The sequence below is a fragment of the Balaenoptera borealis genome, assembly GCF_965194805.1.
Source record: "Balaenoptera borealis genome assembly, chromosome: 17".
NCBI classification, from domain to species: Eukaryota; Metazoa; Chordata; class Mammalia; order Artiodactyla; family Balaenopteridae; genus Balaenoptera; species Balaenoptera borealis.
The window spans coordinates 36456608-36471682 of NC_138876.1; the positions used below are offsets into that span (position 1 = coordinate 36456608).

General features: G+C 42.0%; 1 protein-coding gene across 11 annotated transcripts in view; it reads right to left on the reverse strand.

The window, feature by feature from the left end:
- Positions 1–15075, reverse strand: part of VPS13B (vacuolar protein sorting 13 homolog B) — a 765850-nt gene that overhangs the window by 34095 nt on the left and 716680 nt on the right. For all 11 annotated transcript variants that reach the window (XM_082364176.1, XM_082364168.1, XM_082364180.1 and 8 more), the window contains 4 exons: positions 13413–13559; positions 11127–11410; positions 7340–7467; positions 6942–7141 (listed from right to left, as the gene is read on the reverse strand). In XM_082364176.1, coding sequence (XP_082220302.1) covers positions 6942–7141; positions 7340–7467; positions 11127–11410; positions 13413–13559 — 759 coding nt within the window. The remainder of the gene's footprint in view (positions 1–6941; positions 7142–7339; positions 7468–11126; positions 11411–13412; positions 13560–15075) is intronic.

Below are 15075 nucleotides of genomic sequence, written 5' to 3' on the forward strand. Positions count from 1 at the left end.
GGTGCCATCTACCTGTAAGAGATGCAATGCAGACTAATGACAATGTTTGTGTAAAGTGCTTGACATAAAGCAGGCATTCAATACAACTTTTTATCAATATTATTTAAGGTTTTTATACTGGAAAAATGGTGGTGATATTAACTGAAGCAGAGACTCTAGGAGAAGCTGGCTCGGGGGATGGAAAATGATCCCTTTGGTTTCAGATGATGACGCTGGCTTGAGGTGACTGCAGGTCTTCCAGGCAGAGATGTCTGGTGGGTGGCCAGAAACACAGAGCTGGAGCTCGGGAGGGACGCGGGGGCCTGAGACAGGTACCTGGGAGTGACTGGGTGACACAGATGGTAGCTGAAGCTCGGAGATGAATTAGATCTCCCAGAGAGGAAAAGAAGAGGGGAAAATTTCTAAGGTAGGAACGACTGGATAAGGATGAGAAGAAAATAACGGATATTCTGGGTGTAATTCTTCCTTCTGTATACTTACTGAAAAATGTTTTAGGGAAATCCCTACTCCTGAGTATCTTGGGAAGCAATGGTGACTCAACCAGAACAAACTGTAAACACATAGGAGACTCTCAACCAAGATACTTGGCAGATGTTACAATTGGGTGTCAACTTGCTGATATCTCTTCTGGCCCTGATATGGGGGGGTGAGGGAGGCGACTGAAGTAAGCAAGAAGCCAAAACATCTGCACTTCACATTTTATAAGGCAGATTCTCACTTGGATCGACAACTGCTTCTCTATGTAAACATTTTGGGGTGGATGCTAATGATATCTCTGAAAATGACAACATGCTCTTTAAGCATTAGTGCTCAGGGTTACCCCTGTCTGATATGCACCAAATGGACGGATTACACATTTGAGTTCTGGCTCATCAAGGCATTTACCAAAGTGTCTCACGATATTCTTGCAAGCAAGATAAGAAATATCTTATACAGTATAGTTTAAAACTGCTTTTAGACACATTTTCTTATTTAAGAAATGTGGGCTAGATGACAGTACAGTTTGGTGTGTTAGTGGCTGATTGAACCCACGCATTAGGGAAGTGTCTGGTGATTCACTGCAGCATGTTGACCTTGGACTTGTCCTGTTCAACATATTTATTAATGACTTGGATGAACATGTAGAATGCATGCTCACCACATCTATAGATGACATAAAGCTACTAGGGATACTTAAGTATGTTGGATGACAGCATCACAGTTTTTTTAAAAGTGATTTCAACAAGTGGATTAGGCCAATGGCAACAAGATTTAATTTACCGGGGGTAAATGTTAAGTCCTGTCATTGGGTTAAAAAAGTCAACTGTACAGCAAGTCATATGATAAAGACCTGGGGGATGTGGCTGACCACGAGTTCAATAATAACAGTCTGAACTCGTTAATAAAAAGCTAACTCAATCTTCTAATTTATTAATGGAAGCATAGGGAGGTAATAGCTGGTTAGACCACATTTGGAATAGTATGTGTAATTCAGGCTGCCAGATTTTTAAAAGGGAACATAACACACTAGTGTGTTCAGGCTAGGGTAACTGTGGTGATGGGTCTGGAAATCACACTTGCTGAAGGAATGATTCAAGGAACCAGAAACGTTTGGCCTGGATAAGGGAACAGTTAGAGAAGATGCTGAATCTGCCTTCAAATGATTGTAGTGTTGCTCTATTAAAGGGGAAGTAAACACTCTGTGATGCCTCAGCAGGTTAAACAAGGATGGATGAATGGATCCTACAGAGGGATAGTTTTCAGCTTGATATAAGCAGAAACTTTCTCATAGTCACTGCTGGAATAAGCCATGACTATGACACTGGGAGTCTTCTAGGGTGGGATGTCATGGAAGGGACTCTTGCTCTAGGTAAAAGGGGAAATTAGAAAACCTCTTCTAACTTGTGCTTTCATCGACTTTCAGGTGGAAATGTTTGTAGCCAGGGCAGGACTCCAAAGGACAGACAGTGCTCTTAGCTTGGTATAGGAAAAACGAGACTGGGCCACAAGTGAGCAGACCCAGGTTCCAGCCTGATGCTGCTTAATTATAAACCACCTAGTGGATTACTTTTTAAGCCTCAATCCTCTCATCAGTAACATAAACATCAAAATTACTGCCCCGACTATCTTAGAGTTTTTGCAGTGATCAAAGCCTCTATCGTAGGGCTTACTACACTCGACTGCATTTATTTAGCTATGCGGGTGCCTTGAAGGTGGGAATTATACATTATTCAGGGCAAAGGGTTTGGCCCTTGATAGGTCCTCAATAAACGTTGGTTGAATAAATGAATGAAAGAACAGAGACTGGATGTGAAAGCACTTTGTAAATGGTACAGAGCTTATAGGAGAAGAAAACAGCAATGATGCTGACCCCACTAAACTTCCCTGGTGGCGCAGTGGTTAAGAATCCGCCTGCCAATGCAGGGGTCACGGGTTCGAGCCCTGGTCTGGGAAGATCCCACATGCCGCGGAGCAACTAAGCCCATGCGCCACAACTACTGAGCCTGCGCTCTAGAGCCCGCGAGCCACAACTACTGAGCCCGTGTGCCACAACTACTGAAGCCCACGCGCCTAGAGTTCGTGCTCTGCAACAAGAGAAGCCACCACAATGAGAAGCCCGCACACCACAACGAAAAGTAGCCCCCGCTCGCCCCAACTAGAGAAAGCCCGCGCGCGGCAACGAGGACCTAACACAGCCAAAAATAAAATAAATTAAAAAGAAAAAAAAAAAAGAGTCAAAGATCATGAGAATTTACTGGATCTTTGTAGAAGAGAATTTACCTGCAAAGAGATCATTTTAATCTGCCTTTTGGGGTTCAAACTGCTCGTTCTTCTTTGGCTCAGAAATTGCTTTTCATAAACAATTCAATCACTTCCCGTGGCTTTTAAGATAAAAACCCAAATCCGTGATTGGAGCTACAGCATCTTGCCAGGTTTGGCCTTGAACTGCCTCACTAGCCTCCCCTCTCTTACCCCCTTTTCCTTCATCTGGCACTAGGGCCACACTGGCATTTAGATCCCGGAAAGGCCAATGCTCCCTCTCTGAGCACCAAAGCTTTGAACACATTGTTCTTTCTGCCAAGAAAAATCTCCCATTCTCTCGTCTACTTAATGCCTGTTCCTCCTTTAAGGCACAGATGCCAGGTCTCTTACCCATTGACACACTCCCTGGCCTCTCAAATTAGTCTGCCGTATAACAGCACACCTGTACCCGCCTCTCCTGCAGAGTTGTTACCAGAGTTCACAACAGCACAACGACCCATGGGATTACTTGCTTATCATCTATCTCCTCCACACATGATCTCCTTGAGGGAAAGGGCTGTGTTCCATTTTTGTTCACTGTATTTTATGTAGTCCCAGCACCAGGTTATAATGTCTGGCACATATTTAATCTCAAGAAGTCCTGTGGATTGAATGACTGAAGCAATGTTTCTCAATGTCTATATTAGTAAAAAGGTAACTACTATGTTTTCTGTGTACCTTTTTTTGTTTTCAATTTTTCCAAAGAAGGTTGCCTAACTTTGACGAAAATAAGGTTTTGAACTATCAGCAATTGAAATCCCATACACTGTGACAGGATTCTAAATTATTTCCCTGATAGGATCAAAATTATGACTTAAAATGATCAACATAAGCTTATTTTTCATGCTTTCACTTACTTATTGAGAATCTAAAGATTTTTCCTCCCTGAAGTTAGGCTCCCACCCACTGTCATTAGGGATAAGAGCACCAGCTGCCACTGCGGGGCCTCTGGCTGAGATGTCTTCTAACCAGGTGTGAGCCAAGGACACAGCCCCAGAAAACCCACCCCAATCAGAATTCTGTGGCCGACACGCTCTCAGGTCTTCTAGTTAACTCTTGATCCAAAGAATACTTCTTTGCGTAACCATAAAGTTACTGTCTGCATATTCCTTCTCATATTCCACGTCAAAATTAAACAACATGACACGGTCTTATTTACATGACCAAGGCAGGGGCATCTCTATGACTGACAAAAGCTAAGGAGTTTTCTTCCTTGGGGCATAATGGAGATTTTATGGTGTTTTAATTCTGCTTTTTTTAGGTCAGCTTTGAAATTCACATCACGTGCCTGTGATCCAGGGCTGAGGAAAAGCTCCTGGAAGACAAGCTCCCTCCTACAGAAGGGCTGCTTCCTTTCATCAGAGGACGCAGCTCCCCAAGCTCCCCAGTGATTTATATGCCCTGGTGTGTTACTGAGGAGATGTCAGCGAGGGCCTGAAACAAATCTTCCTCCAGAATAGGAAGTAAACCGTGGTCTGCGGGACATATGGCACACAGCTCCTCAAAGATAAATGGGAACATGAGACTTTGCTGGGTCCTCGGACCAGGGATGATAAGGGTGTTGGAAACAGTACCTCCTCTCAGCTTTGAAGTGTCCCTGACTACAAAGGTTTGAGGAAATTTAGAGTGAACAGGAATCCCCAAAATAAGGTTTGGCAGGCAGAATGCCTATTGTAAAGAATTCCCTAGACATGTATAAGCAAGGTTTCAAACATCTTCAAACCGATGCAGGGGAGATCAGGGACCCTTGAGAAGCTGGTGATACTTATTTTGTAAATTACGGAGACGGGGAACGTCTTCTGAGGCTGCACAGACCCAGCAGATTTTCACTGTTCATCACGTGAGCACTGCGGATGGAGATCACACCCCTCAGTAGTTTGGGGCACCACAAATGCAGGTCTCCCAGGTGAGCTGGGCCCCTCTTGCACCTGTCCCCGGCCATGTCCTTCACCTGTTTCCACAGCTACGCTCTCCCCAGGCCCCCACCCCTTTCCCTCTGTCTCTCAGCAGATGCTTCATTCCACACTTCATAATAAACTTAAGGCCAGTGGGTATCACTTCACTCCATTTCCCAGCCCATCCCTCCTGAGATCTCTACCTACACCTGTGCCCATCCCCAACTCTTTTCTGCCATCAGAGAAGAGGGCGTGGCCCTTCTGTTCAAGTAGAATTACACTCCCCGTGATTTGGACTTGTCTCTCTGGCAATTCCTCGCTCCTGTTTTCATGTCTCCTCGACTGACTCCTTTCCTGCAGCACACAAAGGGCTTCCTCCCCACTGATCTCATCTGCTTCATGGCCAGGCTTCTTGCAAGAACACTTCTCACCCGTTCTTGCACTCCCTCACTTCCACTCCCTCTGAACCTGTAACTTGCAGTGGTTACCTTGCTGGCCCTCTTCCCACCGTCTTCCATCCTGTAAACTTTCTCTTTCAGGGCCTTCCTGCTTCTGCCCTGCCCAGCTTCTCCTCCTGCCACTCTCCTGCTCCTTCTCAGTCTGTTGCTGCATGACACTCACGTGTTGGAGGTTCCCAAGGTTAGGCCTGGGACCCTCTTCTCCTCCTTTATAAGACCTCTCTTGGTAACCTCATCTTCTCTTTCATTCATTCAGTCATTCATTTATTCGTTTGATACGTATTCAGGTCTCATTGTGTTGGCAGGCATTCTGCTGTAGGCTGTGGATGAATAAGGCAGGTGTCCGACTGCCAGGAATCTTGACTTGGTAGGAAATCATTTACAGAAGTGAATGCAATTAAATATGTTACAAATGTTGTATGAGTATGTAGAGGGTCCCAGGGGGGTGGGCAGGAGACTTCACGGGGGTGTAGGGAGAGACTCTCTTGAGAGACGAGAAAGAATGTGCCAGCAGGACTGGCGAAGAGGGCAGTTAAGGAATTCCAGGTAAGGGAGCAGCATTCATAGCACATGCTATGGAGCGAGGCAGGTCTGGATAAAATCCCAGTCCCTTCCCTGTAGCACATGGGAATTGGGCCACGTTCCTTCTGGAGATCTCAGTTTTCACTTCTGTAACGTGGAGGTGACAGTCCCTATCTTGTATGGCTGCTGCAAAGGTTGAGTAAGAAGGAATGTAAAGTGCTTAGCACAACGCCTAGCATACAGTAAGCACTTATTAAATGATAACCATTGTTATCACTGTAAGTACATTTATAACTTTAATATGTGTTTTGTAACCATTACAATAGGACCTACTTCATAAGCTTGTTGTGACGATCAAATGGGCTAATATATGTGAACGGACTTTTAAAAAGTTCAGCACAGTATTATTCAGCCATAAAAAGGAATGAAGTTCTGACACGTGCTACAACATGCATGAACCTTGAAAACATTATGCTAAGTGAAATAAGCCAGACACAAAAGGACAAATGTTGTATGATTCCACTTACATGAGATGCCTGGAGTAGGCAGATTCAGAGACAGAAAGTACAAGAGAGGTTACCAGGAGTTGGGGAGAGGGGAGAATGGGGAGTTATGGGTTTAGAGTATCTGTTCAGGATGACGAAACATTTCTGGAAATAGATAGTGGTTGTGGTTTTACAACATTGTGAATGCATTTAATGCCACTGAATTGTACTGAAAAATGGCAAATTTTAAGTAAAGCAGAAAGGAAATGCTAGGTTCCTGTGCCATTTTCAACAAAAATATTATCACTAACATCCAGAGTGAGACAGAGACAAATCAGGACATCTGATCTGTTCAGGTTTTTAAAACTGTGCTTAAATTTGCAAAGTTTCACATACTACTAGGATTAATATGTATATTTTACACTTAGCAAATTTTCAAAAGAGGTGATTAATCTAGGGTTGACAATATGATTGTCCTAAGATCTGGACAGTTAGATTACCTTCCGTATAAAGAAGATTAACAATTTTATTTCATTTTTGACCTGGATTTAGACCCAAGATGGGCTTGCTTAACTGGTGCTCCCCTCTCATAAACAGTTGCAAAGTACGCTTTGAGATACATACTTGTGTTTGAGAATTTATAGCCCATTGAAGATGTAAAAGTGGATACACATGTGCCCTCACACAGAGACAAGACATTCAGCATTTAGAAAACTATGTGTAGAAACAGACAATTACCAGAACCTTAGAAAAGGGACTGTTTCTTTGGGTTTTGGCAGGAACCCTCACGGCTCACTGACCTGCGTTCCCTGATTGTTGATGTCGATGGCGTCGCTCCACTCACTCGTCATTTCCTCCAGCAATTCTACTCTCAAAAGGAGGCTGGGGAGTAAGTCTCTGGTCCTGCAGTCTGGGTAACTGGAAAACTGATGATACAGCTCATGATGAATTGAGCACTCAGGAGGGATTCTTCTGCAATAAACCTCACACTTCGGAATATCTAAAATTGAAAAAAAGAAAGGCATATGCAGACTTAGGCCTTGAAGAAAAAGACTTGGGGATGTTAAACGTAATGGGGCAAGAGAAACTTCTCAAAGAAGCTCACTTTTATTTAAGGATCACAGGTAACTACGAAGTCAAAAACCTCCAGAAAGAATATAGGTTTTGTATTATTTAAATTCAATACAATAACATATACCTTTAGTATTTTCCTTTATAAGTACTGTTACTGGACATCTGTTGTGGAAAATTATTCGAGGACTAGGGTCTTCTGAGAGGGTTAAATAAGTCACTCCAAAGTGCTCTTGATATGTCAGTGCTATAGCCCTAGAACAGAATCAGATCAAAGGATAGAAATGGTTTAGAAAAAAATGCATGCTTTCTCTCCTGATAACATGTTTATTTGGATTTGCAATATTCAGAACCTCTGTAACACCTTCTCTCTTATACATCAGAAGAAATGTTTTCCAGAGAGTGGATGGTCATCCGCTCATCTATTACCTGCCAAACACTAATGATAGGTTTACTAATTTTTTCTGACAGTAGTAAACATTTTTATCATATTCAAGAAAATGTGAAAAATCATATACACACTACTATATTTAAAACAGATAACCAACAAAGACCTACTGTATAGCACAGGGAACTCTGCTCAATCCTATAACAACCTAAATGGGAAAAGAATTTGAAAAAGAATATGTATAACTGAATCACTTTGCTGTACACTTGAAACTAACAAAACATTGTTAATCAACTATACTCCAATATAAAATAAAAATAAAAAAAAAAATTAGGTTAAAAATATAAATAAAATAAAACCCCTATAACTCCTACCACTCGGAGAGAATTACGGATATCCTTGTGCTAGCTTTTCCTCCCGCTCTTTTTTCCTCTGTGCATATGTGCCTTAATCTCTTCAGATGGGGTGACTTCCTCCTCAAAAGTGCTGGTAAATTTTGGCAAAGGAGGAGTTGATGTGCTTCTAGAAGGACGACTAGAGAATCTGGGTACTTGCTCTTTTTTAATTCTAAAGGTAGGTATGCTCAATATGTTTGTTGTCAATTTTTGCCAATCATCATGCTTTACAGGATCTCCATTTTGACTACGAAGAGCAAAGCTGTATTTACGATTTGGCCTCAGAGAAACTGCTGTGTGGCCATAGGCTGACCTCTACAATGGACAGAGAGAAAGGCTCCAATTTAGACCTAGAGACTACCAAAAAGTATTTCATATCAAAGCAGGAAAAAAATTCTCTCTGAAGTTTAAATTCTGTGGACCAATTGTTGAAATTAATCAAAGAAATCAGATATTTGCCAAATGTGGCCCTCAGTTTACACTTATTATAAGGGGTCAATGACACACTAAAGAATTTCCCATTCATTACCTATTCTGTTCGCCAGTGTGAGTTCTTCCCAAAGACTGTATTTGTCTGAAATGTCAAGGTGAACTGTCGATTAGTATTTGGGGAAATCATATTACTGACTAACACCATGACATGTGCACTGTTGGACTGGGGGGAGGAGAGAGGAGAGGAGATGGAACACTCTCCGAGTATCAGTCTTTGGATTAACACCAAAGTTCTTCTCCCAGCCTAACTGTGGAAGAGCCAGGCAAGCCAACCACAGAGAATGCTCTACTGATAGCCAAGAGAGCTGGGGTCAAGACTAAAATATGGCACTTCCAATTTAATATTTAGCTTAATATTTATAGATAAAGATTTAAATTATATTAATAAAATCTTAGAATTTTAAACTTAATTTCTAAGTGTTTTATTTTACATTTTGTCTCTCAGTTTTAAAAATAAGTTTTGTTTTCTATACATAGGTTCACATTGCTTTCAAAAATACTTCCTTAAACTTACCACACTTAATTGATGGAAATGTTCTATTTGTTGATTGTATCAATGCCAATATCCCAGTTGTGATATTATAGTTTAGTTTTGCAAGATGGGGGAACTGGGTAAGGGATACATGGGACCTCTCTGTATTATTTCCTATAACTGTATGTGAATCTACGATTATCTCAAAATAACACTTACTAGAGAATGGACTTGAGGACACGGGGAGGGGGAAGGGTAAGCTGGGACAAAGTGAGAGAGTGGCATGGACATATATACACTACCAAATGTAAAACAGATAGCTAGTGGGAAGCAGCCGCATAGCACAGGGAGATCAGCTCAGTGCTTTGTGACCACCTAGAGGAGTGGGATAGGGAGGGTGGGAGGGAGGGAGATGCAAGAGGGAAGAGATATGGGAACATATGTATATGTATAACTGATTCACTTTGTTATAAAGCAGAAACTAACACACCATTGTAAAGCAATTATACTCCAATAAAGATGTTAAAAAAAATTTTTTTTATTGAAGTATGGTTGATTTACAATATTATGTAAGTTTCAGGTGTACAGCACAGCGATTCAGTTATTTACATATATTCTTTTTCAGATTCTTTTCCCTTATAGGTTATTACATAATGGTGAGTATAGTTCCCTGTGCTATACAGTAGGTTCTTGTTGGTTATTTATTTTATACAGAGTAGTGTGCATATGTTAATTCCCAGCCTCCTAATTTATCCCTCCCCCCACCCCCCTTCGGAAACAATGTTTTTTTTAAAATAAATTTATTTGTTTATTATTTATTTCTGGCTGCATTGGGTCTTCGTTGCTGTGCACGGGCTTTCTCTAGTTGCAGCAAGCGGGGGCTACTCTTCGTTGTGGTGCGCGGGCTTCTCATTGTGGTGGCTTCTCTTGTTGCGGAGCACGGGCTCTAGGCACACGGGCTTCAGTAGCTGTGGCACGTGGGCTCAGTAGTTGTGGCTCGTGAGCTCTAGAGCACAGCCTCAGTAGTTGTGGCACACGGGCTCAGTAGTTGTGGCTCATAGGCTCTAGAGCGCAGGCTCAGCAGTTGTGGCGCATGGGCTTAGTTGCTCCACGGCATGTGGGATCTTTCCGGACCAGGGCTCGAACCCGCGTCCCCTGCATTGGCAGGCGGATTCTTAAGCACTGCGCCGAAGTCCCAAGTTTGTTTTAATTAAAAAAAAAAAACTCACCACACTTAACTTCTCCAACCAGAACATAAGGACAAAACATTCCTCTCAAGTTAGGGGTGAAAAGTGTTTATAAAATCATGGATGTTTGTGAGTGTTGTGAAAGAAGAAGGGATGTGTGTAGGGAATGGAGCCTTACTATTAAGGATAACTCGAGTTAGGAAGTTATCTTTTAAAATATTACTACTAGAAATCTCTATATACATCAAAGTTAAGATGGCTAAAATCTCAAATAAAGTCTATAAATTCATAATCACGAAAAAAGGTACCTCTCATAAGGTTACAATATGTTTTCTTTTGTACTTTTTATATATACCATAAATAAGTTATTCCTGACAGCTACAGAAAGGACATATTGCATGCAAAACGACCGCAAAATAAAAGTCCGGTATGAACAAACCATTACATGTCTCTGGCTTGATTCTGTGGTTGCTATTTGCATAATTGGTAATTGGTAATTGGAGTAACTTGCGTGCAGGAACAACCACAGAACAGAGTCTTCTGTGACTTGTGTTTATCTAAGTTATCTCTCTTAATGACTTGAGAAAAATTCCATTTTGAAGTAAAAGTAAAATATGGGAAAAGAAAAGGTTTTCCAACTTGACTCCCTCATATTTTAACCCTTACTTCTTATCACTTGACAGAGGCCAAGAAGCCATAAAAGAAGGCGATCTTTTCATTATGATAGATTTCTGCTATTCTATGGTATAAACATCACATTTCCCCCTAGTAGAAGCTGTATAAGGGAAAAATCTCATCAGTAGTACACTGGGACAACCCATGTGTGATCATAACATTTGCCCAGTTGTATACAAAATCTAGAAGCCATGAAAAATAAAAGCAAAACCTAATTTTACGTGTGGTGAGCACTGCAACTATTCTCCTATTTCTCCCGGCACCTGGATGAAGCAAAGAAGGACATTCACATAAATGTAAAATACCTGGTACAGAATCCATTTTCCCTACAGCTCCCGAAGGGCACTGCCACACTCTGTCTGGGAAACTCTTGTCTAACTATAGCTGGCAGGCTCCAGCACTGGGAGCTGTCGGCAACTGCGGCAGGAGAGAAGGCCAGCAAGATCTGTTTCTGAAGCAGGGATGCGTCCAGCGCTGACTGACTGATGTCAGGCATTAAGTCCCAGCAAGGAAGGGAGCTGGATTTCACAGGAGGCTGCTCACCACCTGGGCAAATGCTGAAAGTAGCGCTGTCTGGAACATGAAAATACTGAAGAAAGAAAAGACAGTGCAGAGAGAGCACAGTTACTACAGTCCTACAGAGAAGCTAAAGTTTTTAAAGCACAGCTTCTGAGAAACCATAACATATATTCTCAGGAGGTGGCCAGGTGGGGGACATGGGAATATTAGAAATCCTGTTCCCATGAGAAAGCTCTAATGAGACAATTACAAGGAGCAAGAAGAACAGGGTCGGCTTTTCTAGGCATAATGAAACATGATAAAACTGGTGTGATTTCAAAGGCGAGGCAAAGTTCTCAATACCCCCAGGTATTGCAAAGGAAAGGCCATGCCATGTGGTAGCAATGTTGTTTGTTGGGAGGGAGTCCTCCTAGAGAGGTGTGGCTGGCCTGAAAGGGTGGCACCCCGGGGGACCTTGGGCAGAAGAGATCGGAATGAGATACAGAAGGGTAAACTGGGGGCTCAGAAGACAAATTTTTTTGAAGGCTCATCCTGAGGGAGCAGGAAACTCTGATCTCCAACCCTCTGCTGGAATTCCACATGGTTTCTGGCACATTAGAGAGTCTCAGGATTGTAGACATAAAAAGGACCTTTAGAGATAATTTATTTGGCCCTCCTCTTTCACAGCTGAGGAAGCTGCTTCCCAGAGTGCAGATGATTTGTCCAGCATCGCAAAGCCAGTGTGTGGCAAAGCCTAGCCAGAAGCCAGGCTTCCTCCTTCGCTCTTGGCTGTTTCTCCCACTGTCCCAGACAGTCTCCCTGAGAGGGTAGGGATTACCATGTCTTTGAACAATTCCCACACCTGCCCGAAGCAGGGTCAGGGTTGAAAAAGGGGGCCCCCTCAGCTGCAGAAAGAATGGGGGCCTCCCCCTTCTCTCAAGGAGCCCACTGTGATGCTGGTGTTGAGGTGCTGGCAATGCTCCTTTCCTGAGTGCCCAGCCTTTTTACTCACATTACCTCATTTAACCTTCACCCCAAACCTGCAACGAATGCAAAATTATGCCCCTCTTCAGATGAGGAAGCGTCAGTGTTGAAAACCCTGACACAATGCCTCAGGAAGCCCTAGGGTGGGGAGAAGCAGGAAAATTATCAGGGCTCATGCTGGTTCTTTCCTCAAATCCTCGCCTACAGTGCAATTACTGTTGACCTCTACTACCCACCAGGGTACTTCTGGTCACCTATTTATTTTATCAATACTTCAGCGAACCAAGATGAAATTCTATTATTCTGACATTTTTATAAATACTATAATGCACTGTAGGCTTAGAAGAATAAGACTTTCATCCTAGTGTATTGCTCTAATGTAATTTTTAGGAGCTGAAAGTAAGGGCTAACAATAAATTCAGATGAAAGTAAAGAAAAATAATACTTTTCTATATGATGGTTTCAATAGCGTAAAACAATAGCATACCACTTAGCATATTCTGTTTTCAAACCCTTTTAAAATATCTCCTTACTCTCTTAAAATTAAACTGTTCATCTGAACTGTATAAAGAATTGAATAAAAAAATCCTTCTTGGATTCATTTTCCGCGTATTCTGCCATAGAGACATTAACATAAATGAGCTGGTACATTTTCACATTTCCTCTCCTCGTGGACACAGAGCTCAGTGCTCCCAGATCTGGGGCTCCGTTGGGGCTGAGCCTTCACACACGGCTCCTCCAGGCACGGTGGCCTGCGAGGCAGATGTTCTTTTCCAGGAGCCTCGGAGCCAGGCCTCAGGCCCGCTTCCCGCCGGTGGGGCCTTGTGTTAGTGAGCGCTGGCAGAGAGCGCTGCAGCCTCGGGGCAGACGGGGCCGGCAGCACCCAGCTGCCAGCGGGTCCCGATCTCCTGATTGGTAGGACGTCTCCTCATTAATTACCTTGGAAGTGCTCACCATGGCGTCCATGGTTTTAATGAAAGCAAAAATAAATGAATCTGTACCTGTATTCAGTGTTAGCTTTTGGTTTGTTCCAGGTTAAAAAAAAGTTCATACCAATTATTATTGATTTATGAAAACTTAGACAAAACAATCATCTGTGAATTGCTTACCTCCTTTCCAGAGTGGGGTCTGGCGATAGATAACTGTGGTTTATAAAATATCTGATACGGTGTATTATTGATTATTGTGGTCTTGTCTTCAACCTGAATAATTTGTATGCCTTGCTGTACCATGGAGGAAATGCAGAACTGGCATAACTGCAGGACAATTGAGGAAAGAGTAATTTTAAAAATATTATATGGGTGTTGTATGAAAGGAGAGAAGGTTAGCACTCCCCTTGACAAGGATGGAAGAAGCACATAAGGTTAAGGCACTGCCACCTACTCGTGGCATCTAACCACTGTTTTTTTGTTTATTCTGCCCAATCTTTAGAGTATTTTGACTCACCAATCATGTATTTCATCAATTAATTAATGAAAATATTAACAACTTCTAAACAACAGAACATAATACATAAATTCAAATTAAATCTGATACTTAAATGGGTGCTTCCAAAGGGAGAAAAATATATTATATAGCATATAAAAACCTCTTGATTATTTTTAAAAGTCATTTTATCCAATGGTTTGCCCAGGACAGTATCAATTTTATCTTCTGTTCCAGAGGATTTAGTAGCGTTCCCTTTCAGTCTCAAAACTGCCTTGGTCCCTAAAAAGGGTCACTATTTACTCTTCAACAGGGTGCTTTAGCAAACCGGTTACTTTTCCTGCTATTGTATAGTGACAGAGACTTGTTTTCAAGCTATTAAACCAATTCCCTCACAAAATATTTATTTATAAAGCACTTATACATAAACAGATGCCACTTATCCTTTTCAACATAAAGAACTCAATCCGGCATTCCCCTTCTCCTCCTCATGCTCATCCTAGCAGCTATCTCACTGAATGTGTACCTGCACCAAGGGGAGTTCTGAGAACTTAAATAATGATGACGATGATGAAGAAAATAGTAACAGCTGACCCTCATATATTGCTTTCTTGTGCTCCACCTGTTGAAAGTACTTTATGCATATGAATTCACAGAATGCTCACTACACCCACATGGGGTAGCTACTATATTATCCCCATTTTACAGAAGAGAAAAAACAAGGCACAAAGAGGTAAGCAACTTGCCCAAGGTCACAAAGATAAAGAGGGTCTAAGGGCTGGAATTAGAAACCATGCAGACTGGCTCCCCGGTGCTGCTCTTAACCACGGAGTGTATCATCTCATCGTCCAATCATCTCATCGTCCTATCATCTCATCGTCCTATCATCTCATCGTCCTATCATCTCATCGTCCTATCACGTTGTATGAGGAACTGATGCTCAGAGAAGATATTACTTGCCTAAAGATATCCATCTAGCAAGTGGTAATGTCAAGACAGAAGTTCTCAGAGTGTGGTCTGGGAACCCTTGGAGGAGATGGTCTTTGAGATTCTTTCAGGGGGGGCCCAAGGTCAAAACTAATTTTAAAATAATAATAAGGTGCTATTTGTCTTTTTCACTCTAATTTTCACAGGAGCGTACAGTGGAGTTTTCCAGAGGCTATATGACATATGATGTCATCATGCTCATGGCTAATGAAATGTATGATTGTGAATTCTTGTGTTTAAAATTTTCTCTGTTTTAATTTCTAATTTGATAAATATCAAATAGATATAATCCACATAAACAAAAGGTTTTTGGAGGTCCTCGGTATTTTTTAAGAGTGTAAAGGGGTCCAAAGACTAAAA